Genomic DNA, 27,413 nt, shown 5'->3' on the forward strand with positions numbered 1-27,413 from the left:
AAATTTGTGTTGCATGTCATGCTCACATGCTGAGCAAAAACTCCTTTGATCTGCGCTACTTTGTCACACAATGTTTACACGTTGAATGGGCGCACGCACAATCGATTGTATCACGAGAGTTATTTAAACACCGTCGATGCTTTTGAATGTTGATGGTTTTCATAAGTATGTGTGTGATGTTTTGTTTTCGGCCGATGGCACTTGTAACACATGATCGTCAAAGAAACTAAAAAGAAAGCATTTTTTTCGGAGATTTGAGCATTTTTCAAAGAATTTCGTGTGTAATTATGCAGCATGGCAAAAAGTATGGAAACTCACTCAATAATTATAGAGTCTGAAGCCGTTGTTGGACTTTGATGTCAATTTACGAAATTAGAATGGGCCACAAACGACCATTGTCATTCAAATTAAGACATTCTTTACCATTTTAATATATTATTATCTACACTTCGAATAAATCATACTCAAAAATATGTTTTAATGATCTGGCAATGGTATTCTGGTTAAAGAAGCAAGAAAAATATATATGCCAACAAACACTTTCAAATAAGTGTTTACATTCGTCGAAAATGCTCAATATTAAGAGTCATTATAAAAATATAAGTACGTCCACATTTTACAGCCAATGAAATTTTACAGATCAGTTGGTTCGAACATGAGTCGGAAATTTTGCTTGCATTTTTAAAAGCAAAAACAACCGGGTCAGTGGATTATTATAGACTGGAACCAAAATCTTCGCTTTTGAAAGAAAAAGAAGCGAAACTCTTCTTTTAAAAATATCCACTATGATTTATATCATTGTCTATTCTTCTGTTTCAAATATATATATCTACGCGTTAATTTCTCTTCAAGAAGTGATTTTATTAATATATTTTATCATTGTTGACCATTGGTCTTTCGAGCGAGTGGGAATTTGAAGCCGACCACAACGAAAAATCCATCTTTTTTTAGATGAATGAAATTTAAAAAAAAAAAAGATCTGTCAAGATTTATCACAGAATTTAAATCACGGGGCGATACTGATATTGTTTATATTTTTGTTTCCGTAATGGCTTTTTGTGCGTCAATCGTAAAAGTTAATTTCTTACTTTTGTCTGAAACTTTCAGTTTTCTCCACTGTCATTCCGTCTATTTTTTCAATTTTACGAAAAATATCACCTCCGCGACGAAGTGAATTGATTGAGTGAGAAGTTAAAAAAAGAAAGAAATGAATTTTGTTATGGCACTCTGAACTTGGCCATAAATGCACGAAAGCGTATAAATATAAATAAAAAAAAAGTGTTTAGAGGTTGTAATTAACGAAGATTTTTCGTTTTCAAAAATGCCGGTGCTTTTATGTCAAAAATGCATCATGCATTAAGCCGGTCCTCGAAAATGAATGGAATGTAGTACCATTAAAATTCGGCTGTGTGAAGTCTACTTTGGATTTGGTAAATTTAAATCAAATTTCCATACATCATTTGTTAAACTTTGATGTAAATGATGGCTATAATAAAATGTTGAAAAAAAAAAAAAGAATTATGTCCCACATTTAGACGGCGTGGCGCGCACATCACTTGGCATTTTCAAAAATAGAACGAAATTCGTTCCAAATACGCATTTCATTTTGCCTTCGTAAAAATTCTAACATTATGTACACGCCATACAGTTGTATCCAAAACATGATCCAAAATGGTAAGTGTTTTGTATTTAACACGCCTATGCGATATTCTGTTCTGCTGACGCGACTGACAAACAGTGAATTATTATATTAATACTTATACTGCGAAAAACGTATTTTATTTTCGTCTTTAACACTGTTTTTTTCCGTCAAATTCTCTTTTTTTTTCGTGTGTAACGTGGAAAAGAACCAACGCATTCATTTTGGCATGGAAGTTTGCTGAATATTTGTTGTTTGTCACATAAGTTGCATGGCTATGCGGTTTTTCAGTGCAACCTTGCGGGTTCCGTTGGTCATTGAACGAGGCTGAAAAATAAATTTTCTGCCAAATGCACACAAATTTCAAATACCACATAGTAATCCACAGGTTTTTACTGCGGATGCTTGCCAAATATGAATCGACAACAGAACGAGTTACAAAGCAACCAAAATATTACGCCACAACGAAAAAAATGGACCGAAATGCTATGAAAACAGCGTTAAGAAATGGATACAGCTTTATTTGGATCAGTTCAGTCAGTGTGGAGGCATTTTTGATTTTAAATTTAGACTTTTCGGTATTTGTTGTTTTTCTTTTCTCTTCTTTACATCATTTCACTCGTCATTCGATGCGAAGAGTATGCTCGCGCCTGTACGAGAAACTTGAAGTAGAGGAGATGAATAAAAAAAAATAAATAATCGTAAACAACGGAAGATGTGTTAACATTTTATATTTGTTTATGTTTGCATGATGCAGCCCTTTTTTCTTTCCTCATTTTTTGAATCGTATCGAAGCGCATCTTAACGGCTGCTTATTTCAATTCCGCGAGAAATTCCATTAGGCTTCAATATTATGTGAATCGATATGAGAAAGATGCACAAAAGCCAACAATTACCGTTATTAAATGTGTATCGATGGTGCGAATAGTGATGCTGTACGATTCCGAAAAAATCTTAAATTCAGTGAGAAAAAAAAGCGCGAGCAATTATTGTGATGTGTGTGTGAGAGGGAAAGGAGGAGAGAGAGAGAGAAAATTTATAGATGAAATCAATTTTAGAATGTTAAGCACGAGTGTCGCTTATTTTTTGGAGCAACTGCCAGAAATATTTCGTTCACACATTATGGCCGAAGCATTGCATTCGCACTCAATAATCTCGGTTAAGTGGTTTGTTGTGATGGTGTAGAAGAACAAGTTACATTTTAATAAAAGGCAATTCGACGCGGTCGCATTTTTCAGGCTATATTGAAGTTGATCGTCAGATGATGCGTGCCCAACATCTGATCCAGTTACACAAAAGACATAGTGAAAACCACACAGACAAGATGTCGTTACCTTAATATTTTCCGCACAGACACAAATAATAATCGATAAAACAACGGTATTACGTAAGTACCGCCGTAAATCCCATTGAGTTCATGAGACATAAAACAATCGTAATATATTGATCATTTCCACACAACTAAACTCGTCTAACAATTCTGATATCACTCTGAATCCAAACTGTATTCAATTATAAATCCATCGCATATGCGCTGCTGAAAGAAAGGAAAAACATTAAATAAATGCTTTTCTAATCGTTGTCCGTTACGTTAACGCTTTTTTTCTCGTCCATCCTTTTCTTCATTCATAATTTAGCACATTGTTTTACACGTTGTATCTTTTCGATTTTGCTATTGTTTATCTACGTTTTTATTTCGTCTCTATCAATTATCGGATGGTTTTATAACGATGTGTTTTCAACATTGATATATGCATTCCTCTCTCATTTTTGTTTTCTTCGACTCAATTGAAAATTATTTACTGTTGCGTATAATAACAGTAATCGAATGCCTTGCATAAAATATAGCTGCAATGAGACTGTTGTCCAAGCGACTCTATATTGACATTTGCAAAAAGGAAAAAATGAGGAGAGAATAAAAAACGGTCTACGTACAAATTTGGCATCTACATTGACATCGACGCTGTTATGGCCCATAATATGGGATAACAATCAGAGAGATAGAGCGAGAGAGAGAAATTGATTGTGACTCGTAATCAGCTTGAGATGTTGCATGACTGGAACAATCGTTATTCATTCATGGGTCACAATGACTAGATTTACAATCATTTTTTTTTTTCATTGTTTCATTTTATAAATGCTCTACGCTCACAACAGGTCCGAAAATATTCAATCATCATCATCATCATCATCATGTGAGAAGCGTAATAATTTTAGATATGTCATTATAACTGCGAATGATAGTGATTTTGCCGTTCCAACGTAAATGTCAATTCTCATTTAAGTTCGCGCATATCAACTTCAATTATTTTTATCACAGAATTACAGCAAAATGATTTTAGACAAAAAGTGGTTCATAAACATTTCAACCAGCGAAATCCATTAATGGATTGAAGTGATGTTTTATTCGATATCCGTGCCAGCATGAAAGCATTCGGAATTCAGGATTTTGCATAATGTACACGTTCTTAATTGAACGTTTGTTTCATTCCCATTTTCAGGTCAGTAAAACCGTTGAGCCTAAATCCTCGTAGGTCTCATGCATATAAATTGGATTTGGTGGATTTAAAATGCACGAACCATGTGTGTGGACATTTGTTTGCATGAAGAAAATTGTAAATTTTTAATGAGTAGCCACAAATCAATAAACTCAACAATGGCTAGCGTACATTTTACTCTAAATTCGAATTTCAACAGCAACAAAAATGTGTGCTTACATTCAAAGCTATAATCTTGCGGCACATTCATTTGAATCAACATTATTTAACTATGATAAAATCATCTAATGCTCACATGAGCGGGTTCGAGTTTTTTTTTCGGTAAACAGTTTTTTTTTCTGTTGATATTTCTTTCTCGTGAAAGGTTCTAGCTGTTTGTCGATGCTTTTAATTGAAGCAACCGCTGTTGCAAGGTGTTTATGTTTTCTTTCCTCATGTAATATGTGTCGCACGCGCTCTATTTCAATTTGATATATAATTGTAAAATGCGCTAGCGCTTTTGTTCATTTGTTGACGGCAACGAACTTGAGTTGGTTTTTTCACGCTTTTTCGTATAATTTTATACAAAATTCACGATCCGATACGATCAAAATCGACAAACTAGGCAATTATATAATGCACACAATTGTATTTAATTTTTATTTGTGCTCATGTTTTACGTGACATTGCACCAAAAATAGCGCATTTAATTTACAACTGCACAGCCATCGATGTGTGTTGTTGGTGTGAGCTTCAAGCGAAAAAAAAATCTTATTCAAATCGTTTCATTAAAAAAAAAAAAAATGAAACCAATACCGATCTCTTTACTATGTCACCTCACGTTATCTCGACAAAATTTCTAGATAGCAAAAGTGTTTTTAAGGTAACGCAAAATCCCATTTAAAAATTGGTTTCGTATACACCATCATAAAAAGGTGGCTATTGATTTTTCAACTAATCGTATTAAATAATTAAATAGAATATATGTGTACGTTAAAGTGGTGATTTACAAGAAAGAGGATTGAGTGTTCTAATTTTATACCAATTGCTTAGGTGTGAATGTATTACGCGAGTTTTATACACTTGGTTTTTTCTATTTTCAAATGATTATCGCTTTCGTTAAATCATCATCATCACGAGCCGTTTTTAATTTTGTGTCCCCAACTGTGTGACCAAAAATATCTCTTGTCTGTTTATTTTTTCGTCTTCATCTTCTCGTCAATAAAAATATTTGTTCAGATTGAAATGTAAAAAGTTGAAAAAAAGAAGAATAATACAATTTATTACACTGTCCAAAAATGAATTTTTTGTTTGTTTCTCGACAAAAGAATGGATTTTATTGCACTGCAATTCACTTTGCGAACTCTGTGTCATTCATTCAGTCCGTCGTTTACACACTCAATCAATGTCGTTTCGATTGTCTGATAAAAAATAATTCGTTTCAAACGAATTTTATCGATCTCATTCCATTTATTATGATTACTCGCGACTATATTCTTCGATATAAACGATACACATAACAAAAGAAAACAAATTGTTTTTAAACCGAATTGAACACAACAAAACGTAACAGAAATAAAACTACTGAAAATTGATTGTACAGTGAAATAAGTGGCGTGTCGCCAACGACAACGACTAACAACGAACTGATTCTGGCCGATATACAAACTGTACTGATGCCGTCATATGCTTTTGTGTGGTGTGTGCGCGCCACTAGACACACTCCTGTTGTGTATTCTCGATTTACACACATTCGTTCATTTCGTTCGTCGGTGTGTTATACTTCGATGTACGGTAACCAAACTCTGGACAACATGTATATTATATGAGTCGATTTGCGTGTGTATAAGTGTGCATGTTTTCACATAATGTAGTGGCATGCCTCATATCTGTTACAAGTACAAACCAACCCGGCATCCAGCAACATAAATAAACGTAATTTACCAACAACAATGAGAATGTTGTATTGAATCATAGACACACATAGTGCGCTTTTCATCTGCAATAACTATCGCTCGACTATATGACTTTGGTATGTTTTTTTTCCCTTTAACTATTTATTGTTTTCATGTGAGTGCTTCCAATTTACGCTTTGTCTGCAGGATGTTTTTGTGTGCTGCACAAAAAAAAATGAGAATATTTGTCACAGCGTTGATATTTTTGGCATTTGCTTTACATTTTGTGTTCGAATTTGCTGTGATTGTAAGACTACACTGATTTTCCATACATGGAAAATATGAAGAGTTGCCTAAATGCAGGCGTTTTATGGATTTAGACAATTTCATAGAAAATCCATTTCGATGATAAAAATAGAGTTTTTACAATCGATTTTTAATGTTGATACATGCGCTTCTGGAGCAATTTTTGGATTGTTCTTATTAAAATTGTAGCTTTCATAGAGCAGAAAATTTGTCACACACACTCACTGTATTACTATTTGCCACTTTTTCTCTTCTCACTCTCTCAATTAAACCAAGCATTGGTTATTGAAGCATTCAAATGAAAAAAACCACTTGGCTAGAACGTGAAAGGCAGACATTCCACTTGAAAATCAGTGTTCATTCTTAATGGGCTTCATTTAAGCCATGCACAACACTATCGCAATTAGTGTCGTTAACAAAGACGAAAAACTCAACTTCGTATTCTTATATTTATATTGAGTTTTCGTCGAGGCTGGCACACCATAAATACATCAACTGCTTAAGCATACAAACTTAAAAGTAAGAGCCACGATATAATAATGCTTCTATGAAATTATTTAATTGGCTGCCGTTTAGAAAATGCCCAAGATGCAATTCTCACAAAGTCATCAAAAGCGACGGCACAAACAACATAAAATGCGTGTACCGCACTCAGCACTTGGCCGATGTGTGTGTGTATGCGGAAAGAAAAACTGTAGATTAACAACAACAAAAATTAGTTTTTATGAACGAACAGCAATTTTATGACTTTCATGCATAAGCGAGAATTATTACAAAACGACATTTTTCGTGGCGATGGTCAAATGAGCGTAAATATTTCAACTAGAATATATATTTTCGTCTTCTGGTATTTTGATTTATATTTTCCGCTTTTTTGCCAGCGATTTACGCCCAATGATGATTATCATAGGAATCAAAAATGCATATGGTTTCTTTTAAATTTCTTTATGTTGGTGTGTGTGTGTGTGTTTTTTTTGGCGTGGAAGCAATAAAAAAGTATATATTGAAATACTTCCTACTTATTGAAAAAAAAAAACTGTCTGATGCACACTAACACACATAGTGTACAGAGCGAATCGGGAAATTAATTTTCTACTCAATCGAAGAGAAATTCAAATTACACTGTCAATGCGCCCATCCTACCTTCATTTTCATTTCAAACTCATATATATTTTATCCAACAACTACACCCAAATCTTGAATCAACAAATTAAACAGCGAAATATTTTATACCATTTTCGCTATAAAATTTCACTTTCATTCGAAAAAAAAACCATATGTTATATTTCTTGACGAGCTAACGTGTGATGCATGAAACATTATTTAATGTAACACTGGCGCAGATCGAAAAGATAAACTGAACGAAAATAATAAAAATAACGAAACAATTGAAGGCACTGATAAAATAATAATTCGGTTTAATTTTTATTATTTAAAAATGAAGAAGAAAAATAAACTATGAGAAATTCGAATTTTACGCTGACTGCATTTTACGATGTTTCCTGTTACTTTGTTTATATTTATTTCCATTTCTTTTTCTTTCTTTTTCTAAAGCATGCTCTCGTGTTTAATATTTATATAAATAAAAAAAAAATAAAAAAGAATAATGAACAACTTAAAAAAAATAGAATATTGACTGTAAACAGAAAATACATTCATTTGGCAAGTGTTTGTGATTTTTTTGCGGTTAAGTGATCAATTGTTGTTATCTTGTTGAATTTTCAATCGCCATTGTTCGCGCACCGCCAAAAGGTCATCACGCTGTTCTTTAATGATGGTAATAGCTTTCCTAACCTTTTCTAATTGCAATAAAATTTTGTCATATCGAAGCTGTGTTTCCTCGAATAACATTTCCAAACGCTGCTCAGGACTTTCTGATGCTGTTAGTACTTCGCCCACTCCCGAATCATCGTGATTCAATTCTTCTTCCGCATATTTCATATCTTTGTTGATTTCCTCCAGTTTTCCGTCAAGTTTTTGGTGATCTTCTTTGAACTGGTCAAATTTTTCCTTCAACTCCGTACTTATTTCTTCGACTTTATCGCAGGCATTTTCTATATCTTCTTGCCATTGCATGAATATCTTGGTTTGTTCGCTCATTTTTTGCTCATTGCTGTTATTTGATATATACTGATCTTCTAATGCTTGCCGATACATTTCGCTAGTTTTTATCTTAATCAAAGATGAAATATCCATATTTATGTTCAACTTACAACTTTTAATGTTGCTAAGTAATCACGATTTTTTTATTTGCTCTATTTAGAATGACAAATGATTTTGCTGTCGCCAATGCTGTGAAATGTAGAACATATTCGATACAAATGTCATACTAACACAGACGTGAGCTCTTTCATACTTTTGCCAATACTTGCTCACCGATGACAATCACTTGAAATAATCGTTACCAATTGGGTTCAATGTACCGAAAAAGACAGAGAAAAATATAGAGAGTGCTGGAAAACTGTAAAATTTTAAATTGAATCTTTTCATGATTTTGAAATTCCTCGGACCATTGATATTTAAGAAGTGTAACTTTTTACACATCAAAACGACTAATTTGTAAGTGTCGTTTTTTGTTTTATTTTCAATCAAAAAAGCAACAATTGAAACTATGATTTTTTTCAATTTATTACAAACATTTAAAAAAATGAGATTTATTCTGGCTGAGACAGAGTATTTTATGTATTTCTCTTGACATTTTTTTAAAATTTAACGGATGTTGGATGTTTAAAATTTGTAGAAATAATTTTAAAAAGTTTTGAAGTTGGACCAAATGGAAAACCGTGTAGGAAGGCGTTTCATGATTGATTACTGATTTCCTGGGCTTCAATCGATTTCCTGGGCTTCCGTTGTTAATTGGTCGAATTTTGCTTGAAAATCTGTGTACTGTGAATTGATGGATGCTTTTGCTTCATTCAGTTTCGTCATTTGCTCCGATAATTGAGATAATTCGTGTGATGACTGGTCGATGGCTTGGGATAATTCAATTGAACGACGCTCAAAATGAATGTGATGGTTATCCATGTTCGTTGTGGCTGTCAGCATTTCACCGATTCCCGAATCATCGTGTTGCAATTCTTGTCGAACATATTCCAAATCGTCGCGTAATGCATGCAATTGTTCACCATTTCTTTGTATACTTTCTTTCGATTGCTCTATCAATTCTTTCATGTTATCAATTGTTTCGTCGGCCATAGTTATGGCCCGAACTAAATCGTTCATCCATTCCTTATAAATTTTAACTTTTTCAATGAATTTCGATTTTTTCACATCGCTCGCACTTGAATCATACTGATTATCGATGGCGTCCAATTCGTTCTGATACATTTCTTTACTTTTTGGCAAAATTAATAATGAAATATCCAAATTTTGCATCGTTTTTATTTTATTTTAATTTTTACAAATCTTAAATTTTGAGGTGATTATTAAGATGATTAAAATTGGTATTTTTGCAGTTTAGAATTTAAAATTTGTCTGTTTGCAGTGATTAGAATCACAAATAATATTGCTTTTGATGTCGATCGTCAAAATTGCTCACTGACAATGTTGTTCCTCTTAAGCATATTGCACACTAATACAAAGACGCATACATTGCCTAGCTGGTATTTGTTTATATGACAATACGGTTAAAACAATCGGTCTGATAAACAAATTCGTTTGTAAGAGAATTTGAAGTGAATGTCTTTGCATAGACTAGTCTGTATAAACAAATTGCATTGTGTCAAAAGAGAAAGAGACAGAAAGAATGTTTATTTGAGCAACTTTGTCTGAATTCAAGAGAGAAAGCTAACTTTCAATATTGTCTTTATGAATTTGACTACCGTCATGAAATCTCATCTTTTTTCTCGTTCCTATTCAATTATTGTTGATACACAAGAAAAGACCAGTTACATTTTTATTTTATATTCAAAAAATTAACATTTTTATTTAGTCTAAAAAAAAAACAATAAATTCAATTCAAATAAAAATGAACAAAAAAAAAAAATTGTCACCAAACATTGCATAAATTCAATTAGCTTGACGTCGTGTGCCGTTGCGATTCTGATTGCGACTGTGACTGCGATACCGATTGTACAATTGAATGTATTTTCGGTAATCATTTTTATTCAATACAGATTGTACATGTCGATTAGTTTTGATGATGTGAAATATAAGCTGAGTAAAATCGCTGAGTGTATCGGTATCAAGCACATCTTCCGATTGTGTGCAAAGATACATTAAGCGATTGATAATGTGTTCATTGAAACGATACCGATGTCTGTTTAACGATCGAAATACATTCAAAAAGTCGCTGACGCTGATGCCTTCAATCAAATTCATGTTGAGCAGTATATCGATTGTGTCACGATCAATATATTTTAAATTGAATAAAATTGCTTCCATCGCCGATTCATAAGTTTCGCCGCTACGAATGAATGCCCGTATCAAATGCTGGAAATAATTTAACCGTTTTTCTTTATCTTGTTCACGTTGGCATATGATTATTGATTCAACCAAAACCTCTTTCATTTGATGATCGGCAAAATAGTCAACAAACACCCGAAAATATGTGTACAATAATTTTGGACATCGCGCGATAATCACACGTAACAATTTGCCAGTGTCTGTCGTTCCACATGCTTTAAAATGTTGTAAAACGTCAACATCCGAAGGAAGCTCGTGTGAATTGTAGCAATTGTCACCTTCGACGCATGCATCGTGCAAAAAATATAGACAAATGTTCGGGCAAATGCTTTCAATACCTAATCGTTTGGCACGTTCGGGATCATCGACGGCGATTGATTTCCAAGTAGCCACCGATTTTGGCTTCAAAAATGTCGGCATTTGCAATTTGATTCGTTTGTTTGTCCATTCATCACTTACATCAGCGTCGGCGTCAGCATCGACATCATCTCTCGAATGTTCATCGACCGATTCGTTGTCATCACCATTGATCCCACCATTTGTGTCTAAAAAAACGGCGTTCGTTTTATTTGATGAATCGTAAATAATTGACAAAACACAAACCTGTCGTTGATATAGCGGAATCTTCTCCATTTTCTAGTTTATCCGCATCGTTTTGTTCATCATTTTCACCGGCCGATTGCATTTTTCCAATTGTAATCTTTGTTTGATTCACTCACTTAAGCCGCATAAAAACACCCTTGACCGCACTTTGAAAACAACACTATCGATTTGAGAGAGGAGAAGCTGATTTCGACGCTGAAACACAACGGATGAAATGAAAATGGCGTGTGTATTGAGACGAAAGTGTATTGGTGTGAATAGTTTGCGACAACATACACATACAAATGAGACAGCTAGACGCGTTGCGGTCGTTCAATATAGAATGTTCAGCGAACAATTATTTGACAGATCGAATTCGGTAACAAAATAAAACACACACCGTGCAAAACACCAACCAGTTAAAATAACAGCAGCAGACACAAACAAAAAATGCTTACCATGTTGTCGGCATTGGGATTGTAAATTGGCGCGCACGACATTTTTCGTAGCATCGAACTGGATCGCGGCAGAACAGTCTTTTTATGCAATGTCATTGCATTGTTCGCATTTTTTCGGGAGGAGAGAAGAAAAAAAAAGAGTAAAATAACGAAGATACATGAACGAATTGCAAATAAAAAACAACTTATGGACGAATGTTATTGCTGGTTAGCTGCATCGAGTACATCATGAATGAAGTGATAATTAAAATTCTCTTTTAGTTCAGTTAAATAATATATCCAGTTAAAGATGGAATGAAATTCTCAGCAATAAATGTCAATGATGTTTTACAGCGAATATTTTTTTTTACTATGCTGAAGTCAGTTTTACTTGAAGCCCATTCGGGTTTAATGCAATGTCCTATTTGGCGGTAAGCTAATGCAATGGACGGCAAAAAAATATATGCCATTTCCAGCAAAACACTTGTTAATAATTGTCATAAAGCACTTATCTAACGGTGTTTGTGGTGCCCAAGAATTCGATCTAAATAATAATGAAAAAATTCTTGTCGCGCCACAATTTGAACGGTGAACTGGGTATCTCCCGACGACAGTTTTTGTTTATGGAACATGTTATGCTTTTCAATGTTGTTGTTTTAGTCATATGTTTTGGCAAAACGATGTTGCACGACTAACATTGTGCGCATTTTGTGCGCACACAGAAAAATAGAAACGGTTTAAAACAAAGCAATTGGGTCATTTTAATGAAACACTGGAACATTCACGTACATCAGATATATTAAAAAGGCAAAAACGATGTGGTATCAAGCATATTTGTTTCTTCTTCAAGTTAAAAGACACGATTCAATTGTAATGGAGAAAATTTTTTTAACAAGCGTTTGTGTCGTTGTCGTTAAGCTAAGATCGTTATTTTCGGAAATTAAATGTTGTTGTTTATATCGGGCGCGTCGTCCGACTTTCTTCGCCGTTTAATTTGCACAAATACACATAGATTAATAGTATATATGGGCTTTTTTTTCTCTTTCTTCTTCACGAACGAACGTGCATAAAATGTATATGAACAAAATCTCGATGAGCGAATAATCCGTAAATCATGCTATGTCTTATTTACGTTCAAGTATTCATTATCGCATCGTATTTTTGATTTAATTTTTTACCTCTTTGATATGGCGTATGGAAGAAGAATTGACTGTGTGTGAGCTGTAGTTCGAATTTCTCAGCCACGGTAAACAGAGTGTAATTGTACACATTGGTTGTGCTACATTTCAATTGCTTCACATTCCAAAATGGATCGGTTTCTTATTTTATTTTATTTTCTCTCTCTCTCTCCCTCACTCTCTTGTCCATATATTTTATTCTACAATGGAAATAAATCAGCAACAGTGGCTTATTTATTATTGGCGGAAATATCGAGCCCTATTTTTTTCTTCTTCTGTCTCTTTGTCATTAAAGAGTGAGAGAGAGGAATAAAAAGAAAATAAGAGAAAATAAATAAGTCATAAAGCCAAATGTACAAACACAATGCGATGTTCTTTCGAGCTGTGTGCATTTGTTGAATTTGTTATTCAATTACAAAGCAATGTCGATGAAATTTCTTGATGAAATGAGAACATCGATTCGACTGTGATTCCAAACAATGTGAAAAGAAAGCGCAAATCGAATGATGGATATGTGTCGATTTGTGATTTCCCACAGGCACTTCATTCATCGCAATGATTTTATGCCGATGGTTATGCAATCAACATACTCTCTTTTAAGGAAAAAAAAAAAACAGAAAAACACACACCAGCCACTAATTGCGTTCCGCACAAAATGTGGAATATTGCGAATCGGAATAGCGGAAGTACCAAGATGAAAATATCTCTCGTTTGTCGTTACAATACGATAGATTTATTTATATTTACTATTTGCCCATTATTTTGTGTGTGTGTTTTTGTATTTCCTGTGATTGCAGCAATCCCAACATATTTCTCTTTTTCGCTCGTTTCTTTCGTTTATTAGATGTAAAATATTGCATTTTTCAAGTATATACGCGGTGTCACTGTTTGTTGGTACTTTTCTTCTTCTTCTTCGTGTAAAACAGGATGGGATTCAAATAATTGAAGAATCGCAACGCAACGATTAACTAATTTACGTCCGATGTCGTGAATTGAGTCTCTCTCTCAGTCTTTTGGAAAACAAAGCGCTCAACCTTCGTTCGTGCTCAACGAAACCGCGTCTTATTTATAGCCTTTCAATTTCTCCACATATATGTGAAAAATATTTACCCAAGATGATGATGAAGAAGAAATGTACGGCATGTCAAATAAGTAGCAAGCACTTTGTGGAATGAAACAACATACTCGCAAGAAAATTAGAATGCCAATTTTGAGTAGCAAGAGTGAAAAAGAGTGATGGAATGAAAGAAACAACAACATGCATTGAGACACAAACATTGTGAAATTATTTTCGAGAGATTTCTTTTCTTCTTTTAAATGCTGGAATGTTGTGTGCAAACACACTTATTTTGCGTTGCTTATTTCATTCAATTATTATGTACGCCAACTCCTCTTGTCGAATGATAACCATCGATCCAGTTCAATCATTTGAAGTTCAATTAAAATTAAAATTAATCGCTCATCCATCGTAATGAAAATGCACAATGTGTCGGCTACAGAGCGTATTTGTGTGCATGCATAGCTACTGTTTGCGGCATCCAGAAAGCAAAGCAAACAAGTGTCTCTTTGTGATTATATTGAATGAATAATTACCCTCAATGAGCCACCGTTGTGTCCACTGAAATCAATTTCAAAAGCATACAACATCACACAAGCACCCATTTCATGCGCTGCACATAAATAACACTCTGTGCAGAAAATGATCACGAGCACTCATAAATTACACGGAAAATTTATCATGCTATAGATGCAAGCCATATTTTGCCAATGTTTCTCGCCATACAAGTTTATGCAAAGACATTGAAAGTTTTACTATTATTTCTTTGCAGTGCAGTTTGCACATATGTTTTGAGTATTATTACTTCAAAATGCTGTGCGGACAATTTTTTTTAATCGTTGATAATCATTTCCATCACGCTAACAAGAGTATTTAAGATGTAAAATGAACAATCGATATGGTAATAAACTTCTCTAAAGTTTAAAATTAACTGTCACACCCGTTTCCAAGAGAAAATTGTCATTGAAACTCTTTATTGAAAATACGACGTATTTTGACGTGCAGGCTAAAGAAAATAAGCCGTTCCCAATGGATTTTTTCAAATAAAATTGTATAAGTGGGATATATTAAGAAGCGCGAAAATAATTTAAATCAAAGCGCGACGATGACAAGCAACGTTGATAGTAGCGCCATGGTGCGGTTGCCAGCGAGACTAAAAAATAGCACAAATTTCGATCGCCTAAATCAAAAATGGTACGAATTTGTGCCACCCAACATAAAATGTGGCAACCATAATGAAGTTGCTGCGTTGCCCAGCTGTCATTGTCGTCGTGCTTTGATTTAAATGTGACAAGCGGAAAAAACGCCATCTATGAAATTAAAAGGTCTTCGTCAACTTCTCAGTTGAACAGTTTATAAAAATGAGGTCTCCATATGTTATGTCAGTCATATTTAAACGGAACAAAAATGTAAGTCACATTTGGTCTGAAGTGTTCAAATCCAATTCATATATGAATCACAGTTTTATTCATTTATCATATTTTGATTTCAATTTCAAACTGACATAAAACGCAGGTTTCACATAACATAACATTAACAGCTACAAAAGCTGGCTTTTTATCAATTTTTTTTATTTATTAAACGCTTTAAATTGGAATTCTGTTGTAAAACTTTATACTTTTATTGTGAAATATAAATCTTTGAATCCGCTATATCGTTTGGTTTATTTAAACTTCATTAATTTATTGAATATTCCTGGTTTCATCTTTCAGATTGATTGGGCTATATAGAATGCTTTCAGACTGGAACAACGGTTACAACAGTTTTCTCATTCAACAACTGCGAGTCGTTTTTTACCGCGGAAGAATGTAAGTTCGGCATATTTATCGATTTTTCTTTACTTTTAAATACTTCTCAATAAAAAAATTGTGCATTGTCGTAGGTCGTCAATGGGGAATGGCATATCAAAGGAAAAACTACCTTTTTGCAAGTGTAAGCGGTCTGCTTGTGTTCGAAATTATTGTCAGTGCTACGATCAAAAGAGACAATGCGGTCCATCATGCCAGTGTTTTAGTAAGATATTTTTTTCCTTTTTCTTCTTCTCAGTGTTTTTTTACGCTTGTAAGAATTTTTATCCAAAAAGTCAACAAAAGTGAACATTATTGCAAATGAGATTGAAAATGTTTATCGATCTGACTGAACATCATACTGAAACGTCGGTTATGATTTAAAAAAATATAAATTCTCCCACCCATCAAATAATGTTTTTTTTTTTGTTTTGGAGTTGAATGAACTTTTGCCATTTTAACATAATTTTTTGCCTGACAAATCACATAAATTTTAAATTTTTTGCTGCTTTGTTTAAAAAAAATGTCATAATCAACATTTCAGTTAATAAGTTCATCAAAATCTAGGACAAAATTCAGTTTTGTTCTCGTTTGGAAATTGTTTTCATGTTTGTTTACGTTGTGTCCTATTTTACAATCAAATTCTAAATAATATATATGTATTAAAAATGTAGATTGTCAAAATCGATTTTCGATTGGTTCCACCAAAGAAGAGATATCGAGTTCCAACCCCAACAAATACAATACATTGCAAATGGAACAAGGCACTTCAAGTAGAGGCAATCGTAAATTTTTCGAGAATGATGCATATGAAAAGTTTTCCCAAAGTCTCTTTTCAACGGCCAGGGCATGTCATCAGGCCGGGAATAGTGCAGAAGTGACCCAACGTAATTTATTGGAAAGATTCCAAGCGGGATTAACACAGCTCAATGATGATATTGATAAAAAGTTGAATCAGAAAAAGTGATTTTTTTATATATATGTGAAAGTAATTTCGAATTTAGCAATTGTCCTTGATAAATAAAACGATTTTAAATTTCTGAACGTGTTCTTATAAAAAATAAGCCGATGCATTTCGATGGAATTTTTTTTTTATTCGCGCTCGGATACAAAATGTCAATAAGAATGGAAAAATGTAACTTGTCGTCGTCGGCACCAATACCAAACAGTGCGTCGATTTTAAATCGATAAATTCGCATATAATATAGAGAAGTCAAAATTATATAAATTACTATTTCATATATGCCGATGCAGCCACTCAACTACACATTGCAGTGCATACACAGCTTACAATTTACAACATACTCGTATTTTTTTCATTTTTTACATTAATATTGCATAACCTTGAGCGAGCCAGTTTTGCGGCGAATATAATGACGAATTACATTTTTTTTGCATTTCTGTTTTAAAGCAAAACAAATTGCCGGCGACTATTTTCTGTCATTTATCATGCGACGTTGTTCAAATCATCAGAAAAATGGAAACCTAATTAATAAGTAGCGAATTTATAAAATTAGCAAAAATAACATGTTATCGTAGAATTATTAGTTCTAGTTGTAAGTTTTCATTCGTTAACCGAATCGAAGTGTGGAGATTCGATTTCTATTTAGTGTTTAAAAACTGAAAAGTTTTTTAAAATCAAAAGTAATATACTTTTTTCATGTACTGAAGATGATTTGTATGCGTTTTTAATAAGTAATAAATGGATATTTTGTAATTGTAATTTTTCGTATTAAAATTCAATTTGTGAAATGAAAATGATAGAAGAAAAAAACCGTAAAAAATAAATTATCGGAAATTATCTTTTACAACAATCGTTCGATCTATGCAAGAAGTAAAGCGTTAACGATCGCCTTTGTTGATGAGCAATTTAATGCAGCAAGAAAAAAAAATAGATTATTCAACCATTAAAACGTGAGCAGCTCATAGCGCAAGATTGCGCCAATCAATTTGCATTTTAAATTTCAACAACAAATCATTTCCATTTTGAGCCGCTTTTCATTCGGCAAATGTTTTTCGAAAATACAACAAAAAAAATTTGAATAAAAACGAGAGCAAGAGAAATGCAGCACTTAAAAAAAGAGAAGTTAAAAAACCCATTGAAGTGTGAGAAGCATTCAAACAAACAATTCATCAATTAAAATAAAAGGAAAAAAAGATTGGCCATAAACACCATGACGATGTTAGTGGTTTGAAGCGCGCGCACATTTTACAACATTGATTTTTTGTCGATTTATTCATTTCTCTTGTTGCGAACGGCCGATTTCACCTGTTTATTTTTATGCCATAACATTTTCATTGATGGTGAGATTCTTTTCAAGGAGCCTATCCATTTGATATTTCTGGCAAATATTTGACTAAATTCAGACGTAAATGCCATCTAGATCCGAATATTCGACCATTTTTTTCTTCAAATATTTACATTTGTTTTTGTACATTTATTTTTGATGTTTTTAGTTGACGTGTCACAAAAGTGAAAGAAGCTATACGTAATTCCACACAAAAAATGTGAATGATCTACTTTAAATCGCTCAAGATTGAATGGGGTAAAAAATGTTGCGCGTGTCTTCATACTTTTAAGTTTAGCTTGACATCGCGTGTCAATCATCCATTCAAATTTGTCATTGCAAAAATTATCCAACCAAATATTGCGTTTGACATTATCAAATGAAAATGAAAAGATCTCTCTCACGTGTTTTGCTAATCCGACAATAGTTTTCGTTTGATAGCTGTCATTCCATTAGCGGGATCACTGAACTGAGCGACAAATTGTTATTCACGAATATAAAAAAAACAAGCTCCCATTTCGGGAAGTGAATAAGAGAAAAGGTGCTTTGACCACTGTACACAATTGAACGCCATAAAATTCAAGCGGAAAATGAGTTGATAAAAATAACGATTATAATTGCTTGTTGTCCATAAAAAATGGCACTCAATTGGCGATTTAAAGTATTCAATAAAAGGCATATGCCATGCAACAAAAAAGCAGTCGATTACATATGCACGTCGACGCACAGAACGTAGCAGAATTAACGGCATAACATTCGTTTCTTCATCGATACATTGCAATGCTTCTTTTCATGTGTTTACGAAGTAGGTTTTGTCGATTTAATTTGACTCGTATCAAGTTTGTTTGCATCGACAACTTTGCGGATAAACTTCCATCAGTGTGGTTTTATTCGTCGATTTACTTTTTTGCTTTTTTTCTATTTGATTTCGTTTGCAATGCAAAAGTGGCCGTTAGATGCATGTAATTCTTCAACGAGTGTAATTGCGTTGTTTCGATATTGCAAAATAGCGGTATCACGTCCATCGCTTTCGATACATTCGAATGATGGATTTGCTTTCTTCGTAATCAATTTCAGAACAACGGTAGTTTTTTTCTCTTCTACTCTGTTCATTCCCGCTACAGATCATTCCGTAATTATGATGTAATACAGATCCCATTTTGGCTACGCTGCGCCTATTCTTACATAATTAGCCAAAGTTTGAAGGGAAAGAGAGAGATAACGCTTCACTGAATTTCCGTCAGTAAGAAATGCACCTTTACAAGATGCCGCACAGGCATATCACCTTAATCATTCAACTGTTTTATAACGCTTTGTTCATAAACTGAATAAATGCACTCAATTTGCGAAAAACCAAAAAAATGAGCTATTTTAATCGGTAACATTTGGTAACACTTGAACTAAAACCGCGAAGACATGCATCCGTAATGGTAAGACAACATCAGACACTTTCTATCATTTGTTGCTCTCTTTATTCGCACCACGCAATGATGATTTAATTCCACAAATGATGTTTTTTTTCTATTCAAAAGCAACCTTTCGTGAGCCATCTTTTTTCTACATTTGTCAGATAGTATTTCCATTTTTTTTTCTCGAAATGTGAATGAAATGACGTTAATACAAACAACACTACTAATTAAAAAAAGAGAGATAAAGGGAAAGGTATTAGAAATGCACCTTCAGAGCACGAATCGTAACAGCGTCTCAGACGGAGTCATGGTGGCGTGTGATGTTTGAAATGAAATCTGCACCGAGATGAAACTCTATAACACACATACACAAACCATGAGAGACGAAATTAATATGTAAAATCGTTTTAACAATGGTTCAAACTCTCAGCGACATGACAAACGGTTGTTTTTTTTTCGGGTTCAAACGTATGTAATAGATAAATATGAATACAGATGGAAAGAGAGAGAAAAAATTCGTCTCTATTGTTGGCAACAATGGATTTGCTTACATGCGAGTATCGTTTGTTTGACAAAAGTTCCGATTCGTTGTTGCCATTTTTCGAACGCATTCATACGCTTTCGGTTGCGGACACTGATTGTATGCTGATTTGTTTGTGTTTTTTCTTCTTTTTTTATTTGTTTATTTGATTCGAAGGCAATGAACGCTGTTTCATTGGTCGCTAATGGGGAATTACACTCACACATACAGATTCGAGCTTGGACAATGTTTTTGCGCGTCTATTATAGTTATAATACAGGGTTGAGATTAAATTATTTGATAAATCAATAAATCATGATTTGAAATGATAAGTTTTGATTTGATTTCGCCGTGCAGCTGAAATGAATTTATTTGATTTTTTAGTGATTTGATTTGATTTCACCTAATCATTATTTCTCAAGTCAAGTTTGAACGGTCTCAAATCAAAATATTTTATTAATTTTGACCAACTCAAATCAAATCATACGATGAAAAATCCAAATCAATAAATCTCATTTTTGAAATCCCAAATTGACAACCCTGAATGGACTCCATATAAGGTGAGACGATGCGGTTGGTGAAACTTCAATTTTAAAATATGTTTGTGGCTTTTTTCAATCTTAATGACGGCATTTTAAATAAATACAACTGACAACCACTTTTTCGGCAGCTATACAATACATGCAGTGCGTGGCTTCGAGCCAACTGAACAATTTTGATCGTAAACAATACAATGCATTGTTGTAATGACAATGAAAATCTTTCTGCCAATTCTGCAAAAACAAACCCTTTTGCTGTTAATGAATTTTTTCGGGCTTTATTTGTACACTAATTACATTCAAAATAGGTTTTGCATTGTTGTTTGTTGTCATGTCGTGCCAAGTGCACGACGGTCATGGAATTTTTGCTGGCAAATATACCACTTATACTACTTTGTATTATTGTAAGTTTTTTTTTATTGTTTACTCTTCTCATCTTGAACGGTGGCATTTACAAATGAGTAAAGCCGCGACGAAATCACTTGAAAGTCATGCGTATTTTGACATATTATGCAATCTATTGACACCGTTTTTTTTTTCTTTCTATCCTAATCTTTCGGCAATCTCAACTGTAACACATTGAATTTGTTTAGTCAAAATGTATGCTTAAGCAAATACAAAATTAGAAATGGATATGCATATTAATCGAGTATAAAAGCGATAACGTATTAGTAAAATAACGTTCGTTTTTGGTGAAACGTGTTTTTGTTTTAAGATGTTCGGTTCTCATCGGAGAGCAGTTTCGGTTTGTTTTTTTTTCTCCGACAAATTAAAATATTCAAACATAAAAAATGAAAGCGTTTGCTCAATAAAAATGTAAAATTCTAAAATAAAAGTTTAGAGCGACTGTTTCATTGAAGAACTTACCCAAGAATTGTCTTTAAATTGCGCCATTTTCTCTGTAGTTTATCGTTGAGTGATTGATGTTTGAAAAAATTTCACCGGCACCGATGGGAAAAAACTAGGTGCTATATACAACTGTTAATTATACTATTTATTATATCGAAGCAGACGCTTTTTGTGTCGCAGTTTATCGGATAGTCTTTTCCGTTTCTTTTTGCTTTTTTTCTCTATATATCTCGCTCTGTCTCTCGCTTGCTATTTGAGAAGCGACACGGTATGTCGTTTTCACGTCAAATGTATCAAATGAATTTGAAATTACTGATGCATGTAGTACATTGGAAATATCTCAATCTATCTCTGTGTGACAAATATGTCATCTCATATTTAGTTCAAAATTGAATGTCGCACACTTCCCAATAAACCAAGTGTAATGCATTTTCACCCAAAAATGTGTGTGTGCAAATGTGTGCATATTCTGTGCACAAAATACACGCTATTGTGTCTTTGGTGTGCACAAAATCAGCACACGCACATTTCTGCGAGTTTGTGTTTATTGGGTTATACACGAACGATCGCGAAAAAAGGGAAACTGTTTTGGTTCACTTTTCAACGCCGTAATAAAATCCCAAAAAAGCAGGTTAGCCCACATGTCAATTGCACACGTATCAAATTTTTGTTTGTTTGTTTGTCACCTCGTTTTATAGCAAAGCGATTTCACAAAATTTATTATCAACAGTCAAAAATGTTGGAATCGATGGATGGATTTGATGTTACAAAATGTAGATTGTTGTTTTTTACAATAGAAAAACAATTGACAATTTTGGAACATTAATTAACTTGAATTGATTAACATTTGACATACATCAACTAGCATTGTGTTGACTAGCTTCTATTAATTAAATTCGATTTATTGTTCGAAGCACAGAATGCGCAATGCTCTTTGAATATGCAATTAAAAAATTACGGTTGGGCGTGAGTCAGTCGAGATGTGACTCAATAATTTTTCTAAGATTCACGATTTTTTGCTTTATCGTTTCAATTCTATCATTCGAAATGATCTGTTTGTGATTCGTTCAACGCCAATTAGAATAAAAATAACTTAATAAAAATCAATACACATGCAAAACAAGTTTGAAAATTGAAAAGTCCAACGGTCCGAACGAAACGAAGTCAAATTTATATGAGCGTTTTCTTCGTTTAATTGTCAATCTAACCGAAATATTTAAATTAGTCGACTACTAAAATTCATAGATCACGCGTTTCATCGATGAATTCACAGCGAAAATGTTGCTTCTAAATTAATGTTTTGTTGTGTGTTCAAATTCAATTTTCACTAAACACCATCACACCAAGCGAATCGAACTCTTTTTCATAAATGTCAAACAACTGAAACTAATTGCACAAATTGTCTGCTTTTTGTCATCGTCGCCGTTGTTATTATTATTGTGATCGTTACTTTCTATATTTTTTTGTTTGAATTGGGATCGGGAGTGGAAAGCACAAAAACAGCCGTTCTTTTAGAATTGCCATTTATTTACTCAACGATATTATTTTTTGTATTCATTTGCTTTTTTTTTGTTCTTTCTCTCGTAATTCACTGGTTTGTCATTAGTTATCGTTAGCTATGAGCACAAATGCGCGAATATGATATGATGCATACGGCATGATTCCGTATTCATTGCCAATTGAAAACTGAAAAAACTCATTCACTGCGCACATAGCTTTGCCTATCTCTCGTTCCTCTCCAGCGTTTGTGGCCGCGTTTTCGGTTGATTATTCGATTCTTTTGCACACCGTTTCATACACGCTCAAACTATCTCTCTCTGTCTGTCTATACCTTTCGTATTTACGCGCACATACACACTGACAAAACATTTATACGCTGAAAACGTTGGCTGTTTTTAAATGGGGGCTTACAGTTGTTGGCCGCTCACTCGCGATCGCACTGGTGTATGTGTTTACATATATATATTTGAATGATGTATTCTTACGAGTTTGATTGAATCCAACGCATTTTTACCACCTACTAAACAAGTACATATACGGCGTTTAGCGTGACGTCACACCGATTTATTGAAAATACAATACTTCACGCATTGTCATCCGAATCATTGTTTATTTTTCTTTATTTCTTGAAGTACTTTTCCGTCTGTTTCTCTTTTCAATAAACCATAGCCAGTCTCTGGTAAGACATATCAACACCTGTTGCAACGCATATTATTATGTGTAAATTCATTCAAATGATGACTTTTTAAAAAAATCAATTCAACGATTTTTCAACATATTTTCCAACTCTGATCAAATTCACATGCAAAAAGCATTGGATTCGGGTTTATTGCCAATGTAAATGATATTTTCTTTTGATGTATAAGAATAAATTTCGACGGCGATCAATGTAAAATGATTGCATTGATGGAAATTTAAAACTGAATGCCAAAGCGAACACCCGATAGTCATCTGTTGCCTTTGTATTATAATAAATGTTAAAAATGGCCATGCACAGTGCCATGAAAAGTAACAGAATATTATACTACCACTATCAAATGGATGAATCTGATGCTTTGTGCCATGAGCGATCATTAAGAATTTAGAGCACACAGCAAGGCATTAGAACGAGTTCTGGTTGTTGTTTTTTTTTCGAAACAAAATTGCAAAATTACGTGTAATTTCTTGTTCTAAGCGAAAACAACAACACACCGAATGGACATGAGTTTCACAAATACACCATATACTCTGTATACTTTCTTCATGCAATGTGTGCGTACACAAAGTTACGGTGTTGTGCAGAGGTTTAATTATATGAGCTGCCGAAATGTTGTAATTTTCTAGTGTGAATGGTTTATTGCCAGATTCATTGAGGCAAATAGAGACCACCCGAACGGTGATCATTTGCTAAAATTGGCCACACATCTCCAACTTTTCAAACGAATTCATCAAAAAACTTTTAAAATGTGTGTGTATGTTAAATAATTTATTTAACGAAGTCCAGCGCTTCCGTTCACCAAATTAATCACAAAGGCATCGCAAGTAAATGACATGAGTTTAATTCACTAAACACATAATATGTCAACCCATTGGATTATTTATTAAACGTACTCATTAAATGTATTTTTTTTTTTTTTTTTTTGATAATGTAATTTGCACACAATTTATGCAGACACTTTTAACGGATGTAAAAACCGTGTAAAAAACATGCATCATGAAGTCATCAGTAGACCATCATTACAGTGTATACCGACAAACGCAACATGCAAATGCCAACTGAGTGCAAAATAAGAGTCAACAAAATAATCAGAGATTCGTATCGAAAATGTTGGTTTGCCATTATAAATGTTCCATTTGTTTAACCAAACAAACCATACATTACAGTTTGCAAACAGTTTCACAGATGTCCAAGTGTTTGCGTCCACTTCAACTCCATGTGGTCGAGCGTCTTTCACAAACACGTAAATAAAGTAACCATTTTATGTCTCATTCCAGATGCATAAGTTGTTTCTTTTTTTTTAATTATATTGATAATTAAATAACGCCATTCGATTCAATTGCAATACAGACTTTATGTGATTCGGTTATACTTCAGTTTCAGTTATTTTCCGTAAATCTTGAAAATTTATTTAAATAAAGTTCAACGATAAAGATTGTAATCAACATGTTTCAACCACATTGAATAGTTTAAATTGACCGAGATCAAAAACAAATGTCGAAAAATCTGATTTATTTACCTACTGTTCACATTTATTCAACTTAATTTGAATGCGCTAATTGTGCTGGCCCAAATTCAGTAATCGTTAGGCACGCATAGCAACTTATATGTACCTATACATTCAATCGGGCAATAGAATTCGTTCTTAAATTGCACCGTATACGGTTCATTTGTTCGTTATATTTGGAAGATGATTTTGTGCAGAAAATGTGAGAAGACAAGAGAATTTACGGTTGATAAATGGATAAAATGGCTCATTAAAGCAAATGTTTGGCATTGAAAACGATGGTTTCACATTGCACACGAACGAGGCACAAGAAACTAACATTTGCTTTACCTTAAATCACTTGTTTATTTATAGTTTTAGTTCAGTGGAATATAAGTTGTGGAGAAACTATACAACTATTCGCTTTTGGTCTCACTGCTGTGTTTTGGTTTGAAATTCCCCTCTTTTGATTACCGGTTTCCCCTGTAAAACAAAAACGTTGCGAACGTATGTCGACTATTTAAACTCACGAAAACATTCATTAGACGAGAGAACATTAACCATATTACTATCATACCGGTGTCTTTACGACTTAATATTCACAATTCATGTTAATTTTGGATTGCATAAAATAACAAAATTACATTATTTCGTATTGAAATACAAATACATGGATTTTATGCAGTTTATGCATTTTATAAAAAAAGCTTTATTTAATGAGAAATTCTATCATTTTTAAGATCATTTCACTCAACAATAAGCAAAAGCTTAAATTGAAAAATCAAAATTAAATAGTGAATAGTGAGTCAATGATGCGAAATATAAAGTTGCAGTTTTTTACGTAAAATAAATAGATTTGATGGTAATAATAATATTAAAAACTTGAACTCATGAAGCAGCTGTGTCATCAAAAATACAAAATACGTCGGACTTCATTTAAAAGATGAAAAAAAATGTGAGAGTCCCAAAAATTATCTCGATTACAAACATAGGTGGCAATGATTTGTTTTTACTTTTATATAATAAATCTTATCTGGCGAACGCACGAAAAAGTTGAAAAGTAAACGACATACTCTTTTTAATGAAGCTTAAAAACGTTTACAAGATAAGACACACTTGGAAAAGAAATCGCTTTATTATCATGACTGTCATAGCCAAATAATATTTCTTTTTATATTTTATTGTTTCTTGCCTACATAAAACCATATTCCGTTACTCAAATGAAATCAGTCGATTCGTGTTTTTCAAAAAGTACGCTTATTCGAAGCAAGTGAAGACTGTAATGTTTTTAAAATTTGTGAGTTTTCTATTGAATAAAGTTATTGAAACAAAATTAATGGAGAAGTTTTACCCAATGAACATTTTTCAAAGTTTATATGCCAAACTTGTGAGATCTCTTACTAATCAATGATTAGTAATCATCACGTTATTTTATACATAATTTGGGCATATTTAGTTATGAATAAAATATAGTAACAAAATGCATATATAATTAGAATGAAGAGGAGAACACAGAACATAGGCATACACTATGCATATTTCTTGGTTATTCTAGTGTTACATTTTCCGCATAGTTTATGCGTTCTTCAATATAAATTTCGTCACAGAAAAGTAAAACATTTTGGTCAGAAAGTTGATGAAAAAATAACAATATCCGTTTGATTAAATCGTATCTATTTCAATTTTTAATCATAGCTGATTAAATCATCCAAATCAGTATTGCACTAGACACATCGTTTGGAAAAATTGCCTCACTTTGCTAAATTCAGAAGCTTTGATTAAAAATGAAATAATTTTTACAGATAAAAAGATAGAATCTTAAAATTGAATCGGGGTCAATGTCAATTCTTTACCTCATTCGGTGTGAGAAATTAAAGTATTCTCTTTTTCCATAAGTCACGCGGAATTCACGCCCGAAAAACTGAGAAAAAATGTACTACGAGCGAAACGTGTCTTCTTTTCAAGTGCCATCTCATATTTTCGGACGAAATTTACAAAATAAGTCATGCTTTACAGTTGTCATATTTTTATTGCTTTTGTAATATTATCATTTAATCTTCAACTAACAAGTTATGTTTTCTTTAACAAATCGTAAGAAATTTATAGAAAAATGGAATCTGCATATAGAACTCTTTCAAAAAACCCACGCCAATCAGCAAGTTGGATATCAATATTGACTTTCGGATGGACAATTCCAATGTTCAAAAGAAGTTATAACAAAGTGCTAAATGCAAATGATGTATTTGCACCGGTTGACGAGGATCACTCCGATAGACTGGGAGATCGATTGGAAAAGTATGATCGTTTTTTCAAAAGAAAAATCAGATTTCTATTGAACCGTATTCTATTTTCAACTTTAAACA

At 33.2% G+C, this 27,413-nt stretch overlaps 5 protein-coding genes across 12 annotated transcripts in view; 1 reads left to right on the plus strand and 4 right to left on the minus strand.

Annotated features, from left to right (window-relative positions):
* The window catches only part of LOC116344673, a 19,087-nt gene extending 13,330 nt beyond the window's left edge, over nucleotides 1–5,757 (minus strand). For 2 of the 4 annotated variants that reach the window (XM_031773321.1, XM_031773322.1), the window contains exon 1: nucleotides 5,404–5,757. The gene's annotated coding sequence lies outside the window, so the exon portion shown is untranslated. Of the gene's footprint in view, nucleotides 1–5,158; nucleotides 5,321–5,393 lie in introns of those variants that run through there. The other 2 variants (XM_031773324.1, XM_031773323.1) reach the window with 2 other exon arrangements.
* Nucleotides 1–17,257, plus strand: part of LOC116344675 (tesmin) — a 23,683-nt gene extending 6,426 nt beyond the window's left edge. Inside the window, exons 1-4 of one of the 4 annotated variants that reach the window (XM_031773331.1) lie at nucleotides 1,650–1,674; nucleotides 15,688–15,783; nucleotides 15,858–15,988; nucleotides 16,437–17,257. In XM_031773331.1, the coding sequence (XP_031629191.1) occupies nucleotides 15,707–15,783; nucleotides 15,858–15,988; nucleotides 16,437–16,729 (501 nt within the window). In that variant the 5' untranslated portion in view covers nucleotides 1,650–1,674; nucleotides 15,688–15,706 and the 3' untranslated portion in view covers nucleotides 16,730–17,257. Of the gene's footprint in view, nucleotides 1–1,649; nucleotides 1,675–8,764; nucleotides 8,877–15,488; nucleotides 15,580–15,687; nucleotides 15,784–15,857; nucleotides 15,989–16,436 lie in introns of those variants that run through there. The other 3 variants (XM_031773328.1, XM_031773330.1, XM_031773329.1) reach the window with 3 other exon arrangements.
* On the minus strand, nucleotides 7,846–8,635 carry LOC116344677. Its single transcript, XM_031773333.1, has 2 exons — nucleotides 8,112–8,635; nucleotides 7,846–7,893 (listed from the first exon to the last, which is right to left on the minus strand). The coding sequence occupies exons 1-2, from the start codon at nucleotides 8,511–8,513 to the stop codon at nucleotides 7,885–7,887; spliced, it is 411 nt and encodes a 136-aa protein (XP_031629193.1). The 5' UTR covers nucleotides 8,514–8,635; the 3' UTR covers nucleotides 7,846–7,884.
* LOC116344676 lies at nucleotides 8,956–9,941 on the minus strand. The gene is made up of 2 exons (XM_031773332.1): nucleotides 9,130–9,941; nucleotides 8,956–9,092 (listed from the first exon to the last, which is right to left on the minus strand). Exon 1 carries the CDS (start codon nucleotides 9,690–9,692, stop codon nucleotides 9,144–9,146), a length of 549 nt encoding a protein of 182 aa, XP_031629192.1. The 5' UTR covers nucleotides 9,693–9,941; the 3' UTR covers nucleotides 8,956–9,092; nucleotides 9,130–9,143.
* On the minus strand, nucleotides 10,300–11,593 carry LOC116344674. 2 transcript variants are annotated; one of them, XM_031773327.1, is made up of 3 exons: nucleotides 11,325–11,519; nucleotides 10,818–11,266; nucleotides 10,300–10,748 (listed from the first exon to the last, which is right to left on the minus strand). In XM_031773327.1, exons 1-3 carry the CDS (start codon nucleotides 11,404–11,406, stop codon nucleotides 10,326–10,328), a joined length of 954 nt encoding a protein of 317 aa, XP_031629187.1. In that variant the 5' UTR covers nucleotides 11,407–11,519; the 3' UTR covers nucleotides 10,300–10,325. The 2 variants fall into 2 exon arrangements, with proteins under 2 accessions (XP_031629187.1, XP_031629186.1); XM_031773326.1 differs by having other exon boundaries at nucleotides 10,300–11,266; nucleotides 11,325–11,593.
* Nucleotides 17,258–27,413: the final 10,156 nt, after the last annotated feature.

Source organism: Contarinia nasturtii, unplaced genomic scaffold, assembly GCF_009176525.2.
Source record: "Contarinia nasturtii isolate CC-2019 unplaced genomic scaffold, AAFC_CNas_1.1 Cnas_scaffold_1101, whole genome shotgun sequence".
In the NCBI taxonomy this organism is placed as follows: domain Eukaryota; kingdom Metazoa; phylum Arthropoda; class Insecta; order Diptera; family Cecidomyiidae; genus Contarinia; species Contarinia nasturtii.

Bases quoted from the DNA above. Each gene is read 5' to 3' on its own strand.
- LOC116344677 (XM_031773333.1), bottom strand. From the start codon at position 8,513: ATGGATATTTCATCTTTGATTAAGATAAAAACTAGCGAAATGTATCGG.
- LOC116344676 (XM_031773332.1), bottom strand. From the start codon at position 9,692: ATGCAAAATTTGGATATTTCATTATTAATTTTGCCAAAAAGTAAAGAA.
- LOC116344674 (XM_031773326.1), bottom strand. From the start codon at position 11,406: ATGCAATCGGCCGGTGAAAATGATGAACAAAACGATGCGGATAAACTA. The intron at 11,267-11,324 runs GTTTGTGTTTTG...CCGTTTTTTTAG, and splicing joins TTCCGCTATATCAACGACAG to ACACAAATGGTGGGATCAAT.